This window comes from Amblyomma mixtum, chromosome 9, assembly GCF_055824585.1.
Source record: "Amblyomma mixtum isolate Tamu chromosome 9, ASM5582458v1, whole genome shotgun sequence".
In the NCBI taxonomy this organism is placed as follows: domain Eukaryota; kingdom Metazoa; phylum Arthropoda; class Arachnida; order Ixodida; family Ixodidae; genus Amblyomma; species Amblyomma mixtum.
Genome location: NC_143020.1, coordinates 8,983,609 through 9,004,834, shown reverse-complemented (window position 1 = coordinate 9,004,834; position 21,226 = coordinate 8,983,609). Strand labels below are relative to the sequence as shown.

The window sequence follows — 21,226 nt, the reverse complement described above, 5'->3', positions numbered from 1 at the left end:
CCGCGGCGGGCCGAAGAGAATGTGTTAAGCCATTGCGCTATCGCGTCACACCTTTACGGCAGAGCATAAGTGCCTTCTCCAATTCTTAGTGGTCTGCAGGTTCCGGGTGACGAAGGACCCACAGGGCGGTAGAAGAAGAAGAAGGATATATATTTTCTGATTTCAAACATTCTACTATTTTACTTAGCTTTTTTTCCCGCACTCATACCTCCTTGGCATTCACCACCGTACCTTGGCCAATCCCCCCGCGTGGGTATGTGCCATTATAAAGAGGTGAAGAAGAAGAAGAAGAAGGAGGCCATGTACTGGGAGGCCGGGGGTCCTGCCAAGGAAGAAAGCGAGGTCCGCCGAGCACCGCGGTTCGTGATTCGCCGGAGCAGCGCATCGCCCAGGAAGAGGCCGGGGGACGCTGCCCCGAGGGCTGCGATCGGCGCCTCGGCGCCCCTTCCTGCGCCCCTGTTCACGCTCCCGTCCAGCCCCAGGCAGGCCGGAGACGAGCACAGGTCAGTCTGGCCAGTGCCGGAAGCACTCGCTGCCTTCTCCGAAAAGCAGGCATCGGTCTCGCCGCGAAGGAACATCGATTGGAGTGTACGACTTTGTGCCTTTACCCTTAACAGACACACACACGCAAAAAAAATGGAACTATGTGTAGTAAAATCTACAATGTCTGGTTAATGTACTGGTATAACTGTTATTACCGACACCTCGCTGTTTTGCCATGTAATGAAGCCCGAGCACCGTCAAGTGAATTAACGTTCACTTATTGTCTCGGGTCCCTCATTTCTTACTGAAATGGAAATAAACTTCAACTTCCACTTCAAATACTGGCCGCGCTTAAAATGGAGACGAAATGCCTGCATTGGAACTTCACTGAAAACAGGGTTTTTATAAGGTAGAATAGGCGATAAAAATGAAAGACAGGTATCGCCCCCAGCACATGCTTCCACAAGCTATCTATACGGTGACTCCAAGACTGCTTCGGAGCAGAAATTTTAAGCGCCTGTCTCTCAAACCGCTTACGTTGAGGCAATACAGATCTCTGAATGTTTATCCCCCCCCCCCTTTTCAGGTGTTTACTATAGTTCCATTTTTTCTCACGACAGAAAAAATATAAAAAATTATATTTTATTTTTTGGCCTCCTGGTTGGAAAGATCCCGGGCGCTAAAATCACTTAGGGAGCTCTTTGCTCTTGCGGAACGAAAGGAAGCTTAACTGGGTTGTTTATAGACCCGAGTTTAACATCGTCACTCGCAGTGCAATGTAAAAGTTGCTTGGGGTGTACATGGCCTGCCACGTTGCACTGTGCTAGAAGTAGTTAAGTGACACTTTTCACTGACTGAAGTGCAGCAGAGGGTAACTGCTCTCGCAGGCTCTAAACCATAAAATATTAGCAGTGAGCTGAACTAATCCATTGTTTTCAGTGGAGACTTTTAACGCCTGACAGACGGCTCATTTGTACGAGTGCGTTCGCCTACTAAAATACGGAGCACCGCTAGCGTGTGCTGTTTCAGTCATCAGAGAACACACGCCGTCTTCTCTACCTGCAGAAGGCCCTGTGCATCTGCTAGGTTTTGAGTTAACTCTCACGACTGGACATTTGAAGCCTCATGAGAACCACTGCAGGAGGACCTTCATTTGATTGCTCGACGAGCTTTAGTTTATTGTCTTGATGCTTCCTCGCTTTGTCGAAGCCACACGTGTCGTGTGTAAGCTATCTGGGCGACGCCGAGAGGTTCTAAGCAATACACGTTTTCAGCATACCGGAGTCCTATTAGCGGAGACGTATACCGGTTCACCGGACGCCGGCTGCCCACGCGCAGTGGCTCCGCCCTTGTCATTGCGCGTGCGCAGACAGCACCCGGGAAACCGGTACACGTCTCCCCTAGTACGTCGCCGACATGCTAATATTTCTAATGCATGCTAAACCTAAAGCGTCGCAAAGGTAGGGACGTAAGAAAGACGACGGACAAGCGGTACTTCGAACTTAATTTTATTATAACGATTGATCGGAATATACAGGCGCCTGAAAGGGGAAGAAATTAAAACGCACAAAAAGAGCATACAAAACAGGTATGTTGATTATGCTCAGTGTATCTTTCTGTTTGGGCCAGAGCGGACGATGTGTGAATGGTTTGATTTATTGGTTTGCTGTGGTTTAACGTTCCAAAGCAACTCAGGCTGTGAGGGACTCCGTGGTTGTACCGTAGTGAAGGGCTCCGGAAATTTCGACCACCTGGGGTTCCTTAACGTGCGCTGGCATCGCACAGTACACGGGTCTCTAGAATTTTCCCTCCATCAAAATTCGGCAGCCGCGGCAGGGCTCGAACCCGCGTCTTTCGGGCCAGCAGCGGAGCGCCGTAACCACTGAGCCACCGCGGCTGGGCGATGTGTGAATGAACGACTAAAAGAATATGGCAACAGTGTGCGTAAAATGCATGAAACGTTTGCATTTCGCTGCCGTAACTTTGATTTCCAGGGTTGAGGACACTGTGCTCCTGATTTTTCGCATTCTGTAAATGTTGACAGCCATCCAAAGCAGATCCCAAGAGAGAAAAGCTATGGAGATAGGACAGGACGGGGCCTATCGGCCCTCAGTGCCCCCTCAGTCCCACTTTCTAAAAGGGAGATTATGTGCCTCAACATGAACCACGGCACATGACCGTGCTTTTGTACTGTATACTCTTTCTGCTAGTTTCAATTTCTTCCTCCTTTCATGTGTCTATATATTCCGATCAATTTTTACAATAAAGTATAGTTGGAAGCAACGCTTCTCCGTCGTCATTCTAACGTCCCTGCGTTTGTGGCGCTTTACATTTACTATGGATTACCAACTAGCCCACACTTACTTAGCTTCAATGAACAGTATCAGCCAAACGCGGGCACCTAACCGTTCCGAATGTACTCTTGCGTTTGGTGCGGGCCAAGCGGATGTCGGTAGCAGTTTTTAGTCACGGATTTGAACAACTGCAGTGCACCTGGGCAGCGCAGGTTCCCTATAGGAGGGTTCTATTTGCATTCACTGGCAGCGGCCTGTTGAGACCAAAGATAGCAGGCCATATTTTACCCAACTTTTCACCCAGTCCAACCAGCCCAGCTTTCTACGCTTACTGCCATATTTTACTTCGTTTTTCTTCACTGGCTAGCAGTTACTAAAGGAAATTACAGTTAAGTTGCCAGTATCACCGTTTCGCTTAAGACTCGCCAGCGCCTCCTTTATACTTTCTGTGCCTGGGGGAACGCTCTCCTTAGGTCGTCGGGCGCTGGCTCCGCCGCCGCTCGCGGCTGCCGCAAGGAGGCGCTGTGTGAGTAGAATACGTCGCGCGCGGCGGGTGCCTCGATGCCCGCGCTCATCGAGGATACGAGAAGCTCGGCTACTGCTGATCGGCCGCGCGCAGTACAATTCTTGTTTCTTTTTCAAGGGTCAGGCTGGGCGCACATCTGCCGTGTCATTTTCAGCTGCAGGGCCAACCATTACGTTCATGAAGAACGTTTATTGGTGGTTCGTGCTTCACGACATCAGCAACACGACGCTGCACATACACCAACATTTTCCGGATGCTCGCCAGTTCGACGACAGTGCTTATCCGCGGCTTGAATGGCTTGAAGTCACTTTCCCTATGTATTTAGAAGGGCTAAAAAAAAAGATCTGGGCATACCCGTGAATTTCTCACAGACGAAACCTATCAGGCAATTCTGATCACTGCCTATTTATTCTACAGTGGCGTGTGTCAAATATCTGCAATAGGATCGTTGCTGAATTTTGGGGTGGGGACGAAAAAGAACTCTACAGTCAGCATGCAGACTGAAAAGTTCTTTTTCGTCCCCACCCGAAAATTCAGCAGCGATCCTATTGAATCCCTGTTTGGTAGTTTGCTAATGTCATCCGGGCGTAACGACATGTTGGATGTTCGGGCTGCATTGTCACATCTCGAAAAGCTACTGAATACCGGGATCGCTGCGTCTAATTCAGCATTCAATATTGCCCACAAAGAATGTGCTTCGATGCCAAGACTATCCGCTGACGTCCTTTCTTCTGCGCAACCAACTTCTACTTCAGCTCCAAAGTCTCCTCTGACGTCGACTGTGCAAGCAGCGCCGAAGCTGTCGAGAGCAAGATTGGTGCTTCTGAGGCTTACTACCACAATTTTGCCACAGCACCTGCCGTCGCTTCAGATCTCGGCTACCGCTTATGTGGGCGGTTACATTGCACGAGTTGTTGGCGAGCATATGGATTGCGAGAACTGCCTTACTTTGTGTACGAAGCCGGTTAGCAACCAGCCACTCCTTCAGTTCACCCGCAGCCAAGACCGAGATGGGCTGCTCTACCCGTCAGATCAACTTCTCTTCTTTCTCGACACATTAAGAGCTTTTGCTGACCGCGCCCTGCAGGTCCATCAGACCTTGAAAAAGCCTATCACTACATTAGTACAGTACGCTGTCCCAGCCCTTAGTGCTTCAAAGTTGCTGAAGTGCAAGAGCGATCGCATCGACGAGCTCATGAACCTTACATCGGTTCGTTTCCTGAGGCCGCTTCTCTGCAACTACGTATTCAATGTCAGTGACAAGCATGACGTAGTTAAACATTTCACAAAAAAAAAAAACCCTTTCGCGAAAGTACGCGAGGCTCTGAGGGTGGCGTATATGTTTTACTGCCGTGTAGAAGTTAGCCTCCACAATAAATACTTTTTTTTTTCGAGTTTGAGTAAGTGTTGACTCACAACGCACTGTTAATGAATATGTGAACCTCTATATCTGCGCAGCGTTATGTGCAGGCAGATGATGCAGCGTCTCACGTTACATAGCTGGTGGCACTGACAGCAGGGCGCATTTTTCGCGCGTTCCATACACGCTCAAGTTGAGCGTCAACGATGCGGCTCGAGACACCATGCAGTCTTGCAGGAAGTGCGCGGCAGATCAAATGATGAAACCAGTTGGCAAAACTCCACATTTTCTGGCGCCAACTCTGGCTTCGGTGGCGACAATGGTAACTCTCAAAAACTTTACGAAGGAAACGCGGGATCAGGTACCGCTTTACGTGCTACTTACATGAGTAAACAACAGCACGCGACGGAGCTCTTTCAGAGCCCAAGCTTTCAGTATTAGCTGCTGCCAAGCACTGCTTTCAAATAACGACCATCAGACAAGCGAACTTAAAGGTGACAGAACAATTTTCCACGCAGTGGATTTAAGCAGGCGCGCGCTGTCATATCAGCGCAGCAGACGACGCGCGAGCGCATTGCACAGCAGTAGCAGCGAAAGACACGACTAAAATGGTCCGGTTACCCTTAGCGACAAGTGCTTCTGAGCTCCCTTTTAAAAAAAGTTTTGATTGTACTTGAAACAACATGAATACAGCCAAAAAATCAACGACAGAACAGCTGCGAACGGTCTGCGTTTCTATGAGCGACGGCGCGGCAGTGATCCTACTCCGGTGGCGGCGCGTGGCGGCGAAAGGTCGTACTAGCCTCGACGGCGGGCTCCCATTGTTCGCCTCTCGTTCTCCCAGGCACACCGATGCTTACACAGCATCACATAACCTCGAAAAGTAAAATCAACGACATGAAGTTACGTATATGCTTGATGCTGACTGTTAAAAGCTCAATTTCAACATATCTTGAAGCTCGTCGTACAAGTTTTGTCCGCTCTCAGCTGCCGATCGCTCCGATATCACTAAGCCTTTTTTCGTGCAGATCAGTAGTCCGCTTGTGGACAGAAAGCAGCAGTGCGCTCACCGGCCTTAGATGACATCCTGCGCCTCAAAAAACGTTTGTCCTATTGTGGTACGATCGAGTTCTTTCGCACGATCATGGCCAATATTCTGGAACAAAAAATTTTGAACACTGAAAAAGTTGCAAGATACTCTAATGGAAATATTGAAGGTAACGGTGCATTCTTCTCATTTGTAGGGAAATATATCTTTTAAAGTATTTCTATCGATCACATCGAACAGCAAGACTGCCATAGAAAAGCAATGGGGAAGAGGGAAAAATGTGCCTAGAAAAAAAATGTAAGACTCCCGTTGGGTGGCCTGCAGATATATTGATTGTTAAGTGGAATCTTACATTTTATCAAAAACTTTTTGTTCATAAACGGTTTCCCGCTTATAAAAATGCTTTTGTACCGAGTTGTTGGGTATTTTTCGTGCACTGCTATGCTCAGGATCGTCCGCCGTTAGTCTCCTCAGAAGTCAGTCCGTTGGGTTTGCGCACGGCACTCAAGTACTTGGGGCAAGAGGCGCGCCGTGTGCAGACTTAGGACTAACGGCTGGCTTAGAGTACTACAGTTCACATTGCTCTCCCACAGAGCCGTTTTTTTTTTTGTTCGAAATTGTTTACGGGGTACTAGCGGTCAAAGTCCTTTTCTCGAATGGAGACGTAGTTGGTTTTGCAACCAACCACGAAGACCTTGTGCTGCGGTACGCAGGGCGGAGCACCCGAAGAAGCCGAAGGACGCGAAGCAGCCGCGCAAACCGAGGAAGAGCAGCGCCGAGGTCCCGGTCGGCCGCCGACGCAGTAAGGCTCCCGGCGCCAAGAAGAAGGAGACCAAGAAACAGGCGAGCCAGACGCCGCCTCGTTTGACTCTTTGCAGGCAGTGCCCCCACAGGCAGGCTTGAATATGAAGCTTCTCGCAGATACACGTTTTCCAGTGGATAGCGCCATGGAGTGTCGTGCGGGGCCACATGTCACTGTCGCGCTTCTGCCTCACGTATGGTGAGCACAGCGGATTCTGAACGTTCGATTGAACGCCCTGCAGCAAGATTGGCCAGGAACGCCCGTAAGCATGCCGGCATGGTACAGCGTTTGTCAATATACAGGGTGATTGTTTAAAGCTTTACAGATTTTTATTTTGAAAACAACACACGCGCTCACACTCGCTCACACTCACTCACACTCACTCACTCACTCAATCACTCGACTACAGGCGCGCGCTCCCACAAACACGACGCACACTCAGAGATACACGTTTTCCAGTGGATAGCGCCAGTATCGTGCGGGGCCGCATGTCCCTGTCCCGCTTCTGCCTCACGTATGGTGAGCACAGCAGATTCTGAACGTTCGATTGAACGCCCTGCAGCAAGATTGGCCAGGAACGCCCGTAAGCATGCCGGCATGGTACAGCGTTTGTCAATATACAGGGTGATTGTTTAAAGCTTTACAGATTTTTATTTTGAAAACAACACACGCGCTCACACTCGCTCACACTCACTCACACTCACTCACTCACTCACTCACTCACTCGACTACAGGCGCGCGCTCCCACAGACACGACGCACACTCAGAGATACACGTTTTCCAGTGGATAGCGCCAGTATCGTGCGGGGCCGCATGTCCCTGTCCCGCTTCTGCCTCACGTATGGTGAGCACAGCGGATTCTGAGCGTTCGATTGAACGCCCTGCAGCAAGATTGGCCAGGAACGCCCGTAAGCATGCCGGCATGGTACAGCGTTTGTCAATATACAGGGTGATTGTTTAAAGCTTTACAGATTTTTATTTTGAAAACAACACACGCGCTCACACTCGCTCACACTCACTCACACTCACTCACACTCACTCACTCACTCACTCACTCACTCACTCACTCACTCACTCACTCACTCACTCGACTACAGGCGCGCGCTCCCACAGACACGACGCACACTCAGAGATACACGTTTTCCAGTGGATAGCGCCAGTATCGTGCGGGGCCGCATGTCCCTGTCCCGCTTCTGCCTCACGTATGGTGAGCACAGCGGATTCTGAACGTTCGATTGAATGCCCTGCAGCAAGATTGGCCAGGAACGCCCGTAAGCATGCCGGCATGGTACAGCGTTTGTCAATATACAGGGTGATTGTTTAAACCTTTACAGATTTTTATTTTGAAAACAACACACGCGCTCACACTCGCTCACACTCACACTCACTCACTCACTCACTCACTCACTCACTCACTCACTCACTCACTCGACTACAGGCGCGCGCTCCCACAGACACGACGCACACTCAGAGATACACGTTTTCCAGTGGATAGCGCCAGTATCGTGCGGGGCCGCATGTCCCTGTCCCGCTTCTGCCTCACGTATGGTGAGCACAGCGGATTCTGAACGTTCGATTGAACGCCCTGCAGCAAGATTGGCCAGGAACGCCCGTAAGCATGCCGGCATGGTACAGCGTTTGTCAATATACAGGGTGATTGTTTAAAGCTTTACAGATTTTTATTTTGAAAACAACACACGCGCTCACACTCGCTCACACTCACTCACACTCACTCACTCACTCACTCACTCACTCACTCACTCACTCACTCACTTGACTACAGGCGCGCGCTCCCACAGACACGACGCACACTCAGAGATACACGTTTTCCAGTGGATAGCGCCAGTATCGTGCGGGGCCGCATGTCCCTGTCCCGCTTCTGCCTCACGTATGGTGAGCACAGCGGATTCTGAACGTTCGATTGAACGCCCTGCAGCAAGATTGGCCAGGAACGCCCGTAAGCATGCCGGCATGGTACAGCGTTTGTCAATATACAGGGTGATTGTTTAAACCTTTACAGATTTTTATTTTGAAAACACGCACACGCGCTCACACTCACGCACACTCACTCACTCGACTAAAGGCGCGCGCTCCCACAGACACGACGCACACTCATACGCACGCACGCACAGTCCCTTACACGCGCGCGCGCATGGTGTGCGTGCGAGATACGTCGGTGCGATCTGGTGAGCTGGATTGTATAGCGAGGAGTACATTATGTACCGCAAATCGACCAATACTTAAACGAATAAATAACTAAAATTCCCTAATAAACATTTTATTTTGTTTAGGAGGGCGGGGTTATATACTCGCATGTTGCGAAATTCATGGCCGTCAACATCGGTGGTCAGCCCTGTTTTTTAAGTTATCTTTAACGGCAACGGGGTTACAGATATCCAACGCGAAAATACGTATTTGAAAGCAGGTTGGGTTGACTTTGCCGCATTATCTAACTAAGAATTGAGGTCTCTGCGCGTGATGTTGTCGCTGAAAGCCAATTAGCTTCTAAGTCGTCAAATACAACTACTGCGCGTTTATTTGATGCATAACATGTGCGACAGACGCTTTTTTTATAAATATGCAACGCGGCAAGGCCAACCCGATGAGCTTTCAAATATGTAATTTTGACTTTCCATATTTCGAAACACATTGCCGGTGAGGAAAATTGAAAATACAGCTCACCTTAAAACACGTTCAGCAGTTTTTTAGCTAATAGCCAAAAAATTGGCTGGTTTATCCAATTCTTCTGTTTCGTTGTTATATATATGCGAAACTTTTACGGGTGGTACTATCTTGAATTGATAGACACCTAAAATACGAAACCAGCAGCTCAACGTGCAGATTTTCTTTTACTATTGTTTCCTTTGAAGCATTTGACTCACTCGAAACGTCAGCAGTTCTGCGGGCATTGCGCAACGTAGAAGAACCATCACTAATGGTACTAGGAAATATGCATAGTGTCTGCCAAAGGATTATAGTGATTCACAGAGAAAGTGACAAAATACCAACCAGGAAGGCTGTCAGGCAGCGAGACACGGTTTCTCTACTACTATACCGGAGGTATTCACAGAATTGGCTGAGGAATAGTTGGGCATGAAAGTTAATGGAAAATACCTTAGCAATCTCCGAGTTTGTGATGACATTTCCTTCCCACGTAACTAAAGGTCCGAACTTGAAAACATCATCTAGGACCTTGACAGACAAAGCCAAACGGTGGATATGAAACTCAATATGAAGATATCTAATTTAATGTTCAACAGTCTCGGTAGTCAGCTGCAGTTCACGATACGCATGAAGCATTTGAAGCGGTAGGAGAGTACATCTACTTATAGCGCAGGTACACAGCGCAGATACGGATCACGAGAGTGAAATAACTTGGAGAGAAATAATGTGGCGTAGTGCATTTGGCAGGCACTTTAAAGTGATGAGTAGTATTATATAAATATCACTCAAGAAGAATGTATATAGCAGTTATATCCACGTGGAACATTAGAAAATTGTAAGATAGTCTTACCGAAATATTTAAGCTAATGGTCTGTTCTGCTGATATGTAGAAAAATTTTCTTTAAAATGTCTCCACCTATCGCAACGAGCAATTAAGGCTGTCAGAGAAAACCAATGGGGAACGCTTTTGACGATCGCAAAAACGTGACTGCAAGAAAAAATACGACGGCCACCGGGTGATCTCCGGATATAATGATGCTTATAGTGGAAGCTTCCATTATATGAAAAAAATTACCTTCATAAACAGTTTCCCGCTGAAAAATGCTTTTGTAGAGAATTTTTCGAGGCGCGGTAATCAGCTATTGGCAGAAATGTGCAAGGTAACGACATGGGTCAAACTTAAGTCAGGACAACGCAGCGTGCTAGGGAAAGCAAAATTATAGGAGAAACGTCAACAAAAAGTAAAATGACATATTCACTGAACAAATACGAGTTAATGCTATCGTAGTCGAAATCAAGAACGATTTCAAATTGCCAGGTCATGTAATGCGAAGGCATGATGACCCATGGTCCTTAGAGGTAGCGGAGTACATTACGAAGGTTGTCAGCGGGTCAGATGGGCTGAGGAGATTAGGAAGTTTGTGGCGATAAGGTTGCCGCAGCTGCCACACGAGAAGGTTAATCGGAAGGATATGGGAGTGGCCTTTTCCCTTTAGTAAACGCGCTGCTGAGGATGATGATGATGAAGAAATTTCCCTTCCCGGCCGTCAAACTCTGTTACCCTATATAGGTAGCTTCCTAATAGGATGGGGCCCTTAGTTCAGGACCCACATTGGCTTCGTGCCTCTTTCCCGCTGGATCAGTCGTCGCTGCTCCTGCTGGTCTGAGCTGGTGGATGCAGTCTCCTACGAGAAAGTTGTGAGTAGAATAATAGGGGAGTAGCCAGGAGGGTGTATTCATGCGCAGTTGCAATGGTAGCCTGCGACATTTGCTTCATAAACGGGACAGGAAGGGGGATGCTGTGTGGGGTGAAAGAGCGAAGAGCAGATTGACAGAGGAAGTAATTAGTTTGCACCTGTCGCCGTATGCGACGGCCTCTCCTGTTAACGGAACTACTGTTCGTATTCGCAAAAAGCAGTCGATGCAATGGCTGTTGCCGAACAGCAACTTTCGCTGCGCCTTAGTGAAAGCCTATTTGTCGAGCGCAAAAAGACAGAAGTGGCCCATCCCTGGCGTCCCTCTTTTCTTCCCAGGCCAAAAAAATGGCGGCCAAGGTGGACCCGTGTGGTGAAGACATCGGGGTGCGCCCGACCGCTGCCGGCGGCTTGTTGGACGAATCGCAGCCCGTGCTCACCGCTCGGCCATCGCCGTCCCTCTTGGCTCTCAAGGAACAGGTCCGTCCATGGCAGCGTATGCACGCTTGCGGCGATTACGCTGCTGTGAAATTCTTGTGACGACTAACGCCAGATGTATTTCTGAGTGATAAAGAATAAATTTAATATGTGTTACGATTTCTCCCGAAATGGGTATTTTTTCAACGAGATCACAGTTCTCGTGGCCCAGCACAGTTTCGTTGTGTCGCTCTTTGCACTTCCGCTATACTCTGTTGGCATTCGGCGGTCTGAACTGTCAACCTCGGATACTTGTTCCGTATTTCTACCCCATAGCTCCATAATAATGACCGCTGTTTTGCCCTACGAAATAGAGCCTTTCCAAGTCAAGTAAGTCAAACATATGTGTTCAAGAGTAGACATTGTGGACTATGCGAAGTGCGTTGCACATGAACCCGGCCGCTCCCGTATGTTGGTCACCGCCGCAGTAACGGTGGATCCGACATGACCTGGGAGCATAAGCCGCTATGGGTGCGCAGTTAGCATACACGCTCAGATATACCTCCAGAGCAAGTTTTGATTCGGTACGTAAGTTGCTGTCTGTACGGTTTCCGTACGCAGCTGCAGAGACCGAGTCGAGCCGCGCCGCCGAAACGAACACTGTCCCCCTGGCGGTGTTCACGAGCCTTAGATGCAACTGAATGACGTAGCGCGGTGTCTTTTTTCACACTGAGCATTCGTCGTGGAGGGCAGAAGTAAATATCTCAATAAATTCTGAGAAACGGTGCACTTCTAGGCTGCTTAATTTCTTACTGAATTTACGCTGACATAAAATATGTACTGTGCATGAATGTGAAATGTTTGCTGCAGACTCCAGGCTCTATGCGTGTATTGAAGTGTAAAGCGCTTATGTGTCATAATGGAATGAGTTGTAGAGTTTGCTAAACGTATGTAGTGTTTTGCTCCAAGCTGATATGATGTTTGTAACATTATTGTCCCATGATCATTGCACAGTGTAACACTAAAGTATTTATCGAACTGAATACAGTCTAAGGGGATATTAGGGATCTTTATAAGTGAGAGTTAATAAGTGGGTGTCGGCGGCGACGAAATGAAACAACTGTATACTATTTAGTATGGATATTCGCCAGAGATCCGACCATCATTGCTTAATATCGTCTTGAAGGTGGGCTCTGTTGGGAAGCTATAAGAGGGCTGCTGTAAGCTCAACGCTGTTATGTCCTCTATTCTCGTGTCTTTGCCTTTTTGCTATTTTTTTCATTGAACACGCCCTTTAAAATTTAATGATCCTGGCTAATATACAGGGACGTTAATTCAAGTGGCCGGATTATAGGAACAGTTTTTCATCATGTCTGTGCAATTCTTGCGTAATTTTATCTCGTCAAAGCAGCTGCGAGAATGACAAAATAAATTGAAACCGAAGAAAGTTTAGTAATTTTTAATAATCCGCAGTTAATTACGTTCCCACCGGCAGAAGATTTCATTTCTTCAATCATGGATATAATGCATATAGCGGCATACAATCCGCGATTTGAGTTGTTAATGCAAAAGCATTATATATTCCATTAGCACAGGAGCCGGCGTCCGTCGCCTTCCATGGCACGGAATTCCAATGACGCTACCACGCTCTTGCATGACGTCAGCCATATGACACAAGGCAGTGATGTCTACTGCAAGCAAAAAAAAAAAACAATATAATTTCTTCTAAACGTGCCAGGATTTGACCCACGTAGTTTGAAACTGCGAGGCGAGCACCCAACCCATGTGGCACGAAACCACGTTATATCTTGGCCAATCTTGGCGAGCAAAGGTGAATCCTGTGCATGCGTTTTCTTACGACTGTATGCTAATGAGTACGTGTATATAGTTAGAAAGGAAGAAATCTTTAATAAATCTCGCAACAGAGCTCACGCTGAGACGGCGCTTTCGCATTGAAAGGACGTGAGCGGTCTTAAGTGGCCTCCGTAATTGTTGATGCTGTGTAAACATCCTTATCGGATTTTCGTTCAAAAAAATATGGACGAAGTCATGATGTTAGGCTTGTTGGTGCTCGCTGGCTCCATCCTTTATCACATTTGTTAATGCGATAGTCCACATGTGACACGTATTATTTAGGTGCCAAAATTAGGTGAGGCATGGCAATGCACAGTCTTTAGCCATAAGAACAGCAGTCAATACGCATCCTGTGCTGCATAGCGGCGATTCCGGGACCTTTGGTTTGATATTGGCTTCAGTCCATTTGCGGTTATAGTGAGCTAATGCGTCTGAGAGTCTGAGAGCTAGAGCATACTGTTATTTCCTAGAAACTAAAGTTCAAATGTCATTGTTTACCTTTTATTAACATATTCCAATTACCTCCGACTGATGACTCAGGGAAAGCCGCTACAGAAACAGGAATGGAAGCTTGCAACTCTTAGTTTATAGTTCGTACTTAACCTTATCGTAGGGACGAACTGTGTTACGGAGAATTCGGCGTGTATCAGGTGTAAAATGAAAAACTACCACACAAAACTGCAATAAACAAGTCGCAGTTCGTACGATCTCCATATGACATGATAAAAAGTCACTTCGAAACAGTGCAGAAACGATGTGGAAAATTGCACGGAAAAAATATAGAGAGCGTACTAAAAGCGCCTCTAAAACCGTACGGAAAACATGGGGAGTAAGTTATTTTATATTACTGCGTTCCCAGTACAGTAGCGTGGTTTTTTGGGCTTGTTGGTACATAGTTCCAATATACTGTAGCGCAGCAAAAGACGAGGACACAAGAGATAACGCTCGTGTTGTTCGTCTCTCGTCTCTTGTGTCCTCGTCTTTTGCTGCGCTACAGTATATTGAAATTGTTCCCAGTACCCCGAGCATTTCTCAAAGCCACAGGGCATCCGTTGTCCGAAGCCTTCACCCACCTCCAGAAGCTTCAGCCCACCACACAGTGAATGAGTGAAACACAATGGGAATGGGCAGTGCGTTAGCAGTACTACGCCTCGTAGGGTGCCCAGCGTGAGTAACAGCCTTGAGTGAAGCCAACGCAATCAGCATTCTTAGAGTACGACAGAGCAACTAGCGTTCTTTGCGTTAAAGGATCGACGCGTGCGCGTAGCGTGGAGAGCATGACGCACTGCTCGCCCGCAGGCTCTTTCCAAATTGCTACTCGTTCTGTTCTCCTGTGTTTCAAGCGCGCAGACTTGTTTGCTTCTCCTGCCAAAGCGAATGTACAAGACGTGGCGGCAGCCCGGCGCTATAGTTGAGCGGAGCACCACAGAAGAGAGCTTTAATATAGCGTGCGTAGACATACGCAAAGGCATAGCGAACGCTATGAAATAGCGTCATTCGTACTGCGCGTGCTCGAAACACCACTTCAAATCCAGGTTTTACGTACGCTGTTTTTCGAATTTAGCGTGCGTGCTCTTGCGTACGCTAGGAAAAATAGCGTTGTCAACATGGCGGCCCCCACGTCACTCGCTTCAGTGAGAATTCGTCAATGGTTTGGGTTTTTCGGCGTATTCATTGCCTTTAAATGGTACACGTGCCAATAGCAATACGAATGAGGGATAAACGTGCCCTATTTTCAATTCTGTGTAACGATCCCGCCGTTCTTAGCCCTATACTAGGATGCAACTTAAAAAAAAAACAGCAGTTGCTAACACTGGGCCGCGGTCCGCGTCGTCCTGTATTACTCCGCTGGCCAATCGCAACTGTAAACGAAATCACCTTTTCAATGTTTGACTATATCAAACAATCAAATCCGTGTATAAAAATTCTAGAGCTAATATTTTTTTTCTTGTCATAAGCTTCTTGTCTACGTAACAAGAAGCGTTTAAGCGGCGGACTACTTTTTCGTCGTGGAGGAATTCTGTGCGCGAAGGCTGAATGTGGGCGGAGCTTCACTTCAGGCTCAAGTTGTACCCGACTATGACAAGACACCACTTATAGTGAATTGGCTTGATTTGTATTTTTGCACCAAGATAACCATAGCCTTGCCAAATGTCGTTTCGGTGGCAGGGAGAAGGGCCCGAAAGAACTTAACATGGTGTTATTAATAACCTTGCAAAGTTCAACGGCATAAAAAAAATAAGCCCTGGCTCGACTGAACTGGCCATGGAACTGGCTACATACGCGATACGACTTGGATAACCTTGGCTAAGTGCGAAATGTGTCACAAAATGTTTCCACATCATAACACCAGACGGCGCCACTGAGGCCTGCGCTCGGGTCGGCATCATCATCATCATCAGCCTGACTACACCCACTGCAGGGTAAAGGCCTCTCCCATGTCTTTCCAACTAACCCTGTCCTTTGTCAGTTGCCGCCACTGTATTCCCGCAAACTTCTTAATCTCATCCGCCCACCTAACTTTCTGCCGCCCCCTGATACGCTTGCCTTCTCTTGGAATCCACTCCGTTACCCTTAAGGAGCAGCGGTTAACCTGCCTTCGCATTACATGCCCTGCCCAAGCCCATTTCTTCCTCTTGATTTTAACTAAGATGTCATTAACAAGCGTTTGTTCACTCACCCGCTCCGCCCTCTTCCGATCTCTTAACGTTACACCTATCATTTTCCTTTCCATAGCTCGCTGCGTTGTTCTTAACTTAAGCTGAACCCTGTTTGTTAGCCTCCACGTTTCTGCTCCATAGGTGAGTACCGGTAGGATACAGCTGTTGTATACTTTTCTCTTCAGGGATATTGGTAAGCTACCATTCATGATCTGAGAGAACCTGCCATATGCGCTCCACCCCATTCCTATTCTTCTAGTTATTTCCCTCTCATGATCCCGATCTGCAGTCACTACCTGCCCTAAGTAGACATAATCTCTTACTACTTCCAGCACCTCGCTACAAGTTGCGAACTGCTGTTCCCTTGCTAGGCTGTTGAACATCACTTTGGTTTTCTGCATGTTAATTCTTAGCCGCACCGTTCTGCTCTGCCTGTCTAACTGATTGATCATGCTTTGCAGTTCTTGTCCTGAGTGGCTTAGCAAGGCAATGTCATCAGCGAATCGCAAATTACTGAGAATACCTTAGAATTAATGGAGAATACATGAGTAATTCGGGTCGGCATACGATAAACTAAAAGTGCTCATGCTATTTCCACTGTGACCTCCCGCTAAATGCTCGCGTATAACGTACGTAAGCGCTCATACGCTATACTAAAAGCCTCTAGTCTTCGCCACCAGCGACACAGAGAAGGACGACTTCGGCATTTGCAAACGCAGAGTTGGCGCATCACATTCAGTGATTGTTTAGAATTTTTTTTTTTTTTACAGTGTCTCGAGGCGTTTTACTGTTTATTTCTTAGTGTTAAATGCCGCCGGCGCGCGGCTTCATCGCTTTGTTTGTGATGCAAGACGCGACCAGATTTATCTCGAAGGATCGTAGCCAGGCTAAAGTGATTCTACGTTGTACCACACTATCGTGGTTACATACACGCCGTATTTGGAAAGTTTACTGTAAGCTTTAAACTGAGCACGGCCGAGAGCGGCGGACATTCTGTTCGACGATCGCCGAGCACGCTTGTTACGGTCGCCGCTGCCGAGTCATTGAGTTCATTGTGGGCGCAAATCAGCCCCAATAAACAGTTTGTTTTGGGAGCTTTCTTTCGCTGTCATCCCCACTGCCTGCACTGCCGTCACCACTGCGTGGAAATATTATATGGACTTCGTGTTCCCGCAAAAAAAAAAAAATTCCGGGGGGCACTTTATTGACCTAAAGTGCTGGGAGGCGAAAGCCTTTAGAGCGGTGTTGCTGCTTGTGTCACTGATGTGTGGTTTAGATGTTAATTAAGTACACAACTGTTTGTGAATCTTAAATGCTGTAGACACTGGAGGGCGTTTGGGAGGCATCCGTCTGATTCGACGCATTTCTGCAAACACCCTCCAGCGTCCTAGACAAGAAGAACTACATATGCGTTGGCAGGAAGTAGCGTAGCCATTAGCACGCTCGGCTGCTGAACGGATGGTGGTTTGTTTCTCATCGTGCACAAAGATTTTTTTTCTGATCTGACTAGAAATAGCGTGACAACCTTCTGCTGAAAACCTTCTCTCGACAACCTTCCGTCGACAACGATGACGCAGTAAAGGCTTGCGCCTTAAAGGGAAGCTGAAACGGTTTTTTTTAAATTCGAGGTTATTCAAGAATTCGAATCTATCAAGCTTCTAGATAAACCATGCAAAGTATTTTTGCACTAGCATTTAAATTGGTGACATAATCGTCGATTAAAACCGCGACGATGTTCAGGCTTCTCCTCACTACGTTGGAGGAGTGCGAGGAAACTCGGCAGTGACGTCATTATCGCCGAAACTTCAGATGTCCGCTGCTTACGCCTGCATGCTGCTTTGCGTCGTCAGATGGCGCCAAACAATGCTCTGTGAGCTTCACCTGCGATGGCGTTGGTTTCCTTCCATGTAATAACCGTTTCTTCGCTGGAAACGTAGTGCCGTCATACGTGACCTCATTATCGGGGCCTCTGCCCGTCGCTGTGCACTTCAGAGAAGCCTGAACGCCGACGACGACTTTATTCGGCGATTACGCCACCATTTCAAATGCTAGAGCAAAATGATTTCGCAGGCTTCACCAGCACATTTCGCACATTCGGCAACCTTAAACTCATGGAATTCTAAAACCGCTTCAGCTGCCCTTTAATACACATGTCCAGCTCATATGGGACGCTTCAGTAAGGAAGGCGCGGTGACTGGCTCACTCCTGGTGTTGTCCTGGACTGTGTCTTTGAGGAAGACATGGGACGGAAACAGTGACAACCAGGGGATGGAAAGGAGTACACGCACAGGGCCTATGGGGAATGCACGGTTGTTTCTCACCACTGACGTGCTCAAACCTGGCGCAGATGAAGCGCGCCGCCCAGCGGGCCAACCTGGAGGAGAAGAAGGCGGGGAGCAGCGGCCAGCCGTCTGTGCTGACCGCGTCCGACGGTTCTGCGCCAAAGAAGCCGCCCGCCAAGCCGCCAGAGGTCCACAAGTGAGGAGGGGCACCATTCAGTGACGCGCACTGCGCCACGCGTGAAATGTGAATAGCTATTAAGTTAAGGACAACGCAGCCAGCTATGGAAAGAAAAATGGCAGGTGCAAGGTTAAGAGATCAGAAGAGGGCGGAGTGGGTGAAGGGAACAAACGCGGGTTAATGATATCCTAGTTGAAATCAAGAGGAAGAAATGGGCTTGGGCAGGGCATGTAATGCGAAGGCAAGATAACCGCTGGTACTTAAGGGTAACGGAGTGGATTCCAAGAGAAAGCAAACGTAGCAGGGGACGGCAGAAAGTTAGGTGGGCGGATGAGATTAAGAAGTTTGCGGGGATACAGTGGCGGCAACTGACAAAGGACCGGGTTAATTGGAGAGACATGGGAGAGGCCTTTGCCCTGCAGTGGGTGTAGTCAGGCTGATGATGATGATGACTGAAGCGGTAGCTTCACTACGAGAGGGCTCGGGCTGAGATCGCCGTGCGTTGGCGATGAGCTTCAAGGCTCAGCCAAGGTCAAACCTTCAGTTTATAAGTTTGGAGAACCGGTGGATGGTCAATGGTCAGACAATGGTCAAGCAATTGGACAGGTCGAGAGCCAAGGTCAAGGCCAAGATCATTGTTAAGAAAAAACAGCGCGAACACAGGACACCGGGAAAGTACAACACAGGTGCTGTGAAGTTTATTCGAAACGCGCATACACAATCAATATTCTCGAGGCAAGCTGTCAGCTGAGACAACGTCAGGGGCGGTGTAAAGAGCCGGATAAAAGCGATAAAATCGTAAAAACTATAAAATTTTAGCAAGGAACGATGCCTGTGGGAAGAGTGACACATAATAATATGAAAACAAGATGCAAGTGAAGGATGAAAAGTGGGCTTGCAGTTGGGTAAAAAAGGAACGTGGCTAGCGCTATATGCAAAGGGGTTAAAAACATAAAAGTGTTCTACGAGCGATAGCATCACTTCTTCAGATAGGCAGTCTCTTTCGAAAGATTGATGGATGGACTACTGACACACGTGTCACCACGATCTTAAATTAGGTAAGCTTCATGTATCTCACGTGTGCGCTTCCCGTGATATCAATTCAAAATATTTGTCTTGTCGAGGGCTAGCATGCAAGAGCGTTTCTTACAGTGAATGACAAGGTTGCAGCCTGTACCGGTCTTGAGTGACTTCGAGTGCTCCGTCAGACGCTTGTTGATGCACCTTCCTCTTCGTCCAATGTAGGCCGCACCACACGATAGCTGTATCTCATATACAGCCGAGGTCACTCAGGGTTTTAGATATGCTGCCTTGTGCTTGATCTCGCACGCGCTTTTCGGCTGATTCTCTTGATTGACTCTTTTACAGAGGACTCCTAATTTGTTAGGTGCCGTAAAAGGTGTTCTTGACCGATCCGGGATTCTGTTGGCGCGGCGAAAATGGCGAAGCTCTCGCAGCAGTTTCCCTGCCAAGCTAGCGAGGAGTGACAGGGGGAACCCCGCGTCTGTCCACCGTCCGACTTGCGCCCGGAAGCTGGTCGGGATGCAGTGATACCATCATCTTGGAAGTGCGTTCCTTAGAGCTGATGTCGCGATGCTGCGCTTCACTACTTTCGAGTGCGGCGACGAAAAGCGCATGTGTTGTACGGTCCTGTGTTCGCGCTGTTCCCTCTTAACAGTGTCCAACCAGCTACCCCGGATGAGGTGTCGTTTAACATCCCAGGAATATCGCAACTTTATGATAGCCCTTTTCAGAGCCCCTTTAAATGGCCAAACACAATTTTACAGGGAAGCTCTCTTACAACTAAAGCGATGCCACTTTAATCACTCTGCCTTGACCGCCCACAGCTTTAGAGTGGACCGCTTTCTTGCATAGCTTGTTGATTCATGCTTGGGCCCTCTGCAAGGTAAATGCCTCTCCCAAGCCGGTGGGTTCGGATCCCACCGGCGGCATGTGGTTGTTTTTTCTTCTGCTTTTCTAATCAATTAGCTTTCAGCGATAACATATTCTGTAATATTCTAAATTGATCCACACCACAAAATAATTAAAGAAATTAAAAATTCCCTTTGCCCCTGGGTTTCTGCAGCTGTTCGCTTCTCTCATATGTATGTATAACGAGCCCTTCAATCCCCTTTCCTTGTTTGCTGTATTTCTCTTATAGTGTATTTTAAATGTTTTTTGTCCCATATACTGGTCCATGAAGAGTGTGTATATCAAGAATATATAGACCATTTTCGGGCTCAGTTGTGGTCGTGGCTATCCCAGGGTCTCCGACCGGACCTCAGAGCGCACCAGCGACAAGAGCAGTGACAAGAACGCGTCGCGCGCCTCGCCCATCTGGTCGGCGAGCACCTCCGGGCGCGAGTGGACCGGCAGTGGCGCCCCTGGCGGAGCCTTCGGCGGCGGACTCCGGCTGCTCCTGCTGGGCGACGAGGGCGACTCGTGGGCGTGCGTGTACGCCGTGCTGGCCTTCGTCACTCTCGCCAGCGTCGCCATGATCATGGCGGCCGTCGTCTCCCCGGAGACGGTGCGCAAGATCTTCGCCTTCCTGCTCAACATGGACTCCGCCGTGGTCGTGGCCGCCGCCGCCAGTGCTGCCAACACGTCCAGCGGCGAACGCCGGCATGCGTGAACACTCTCCCATTCGCGATACTTTTGTGCAATTCATTATCCTCATCATAATTTATCTACCTTTTCCCGCTGGGGCATTACATAATAGTGAGGCAGAAAAAAATAAATGGCCAAATATTAATAGCAGATAGATGTTCCGCGAACTTGTTTGAATGAATAAGCAAATAAATATAATAAGAGGGCAGTTTCAAAAACCACTGACAAAAATCATCTGTGTTTGAATTTTGTGGAATTTTGCGCTGTGATCCATTGCGGAAACATGGTAACTAACGCTAAGAAATACAATGGACCACGAAAGGATACCGACGTGACGGAAAAGCATCAGCAAGAGTC

General features: G+C 48.0%; 1 protein-coding gene across 1 annotated transcript; it reads left to right on the top strand.

Annotated features, from left to right (window-relative positions):
* The first annotated feature begins 300 nt into the window (after window positions 1-300).
* Window positions 301-20,894, top strand: LOC149328246 (uncharacterized). Its single transcript, XM_089559774.1, has 5 exons — window positions 301-503; window positions 6,425-6,554; window positions 11,211-11,351; window positions 18,150-18,280; window positions 20,528-20,894. The coding sequence occupies exons 1-5, from the start codon at window positions 301-303 to the stop codon at window positions 20,892-20,894; spliced, it is 972 nt and encodes a 323-aa protein (XP_089415900.1).
* Window positions 20,895-21,226: the final 332 nt, after the last annotated feature.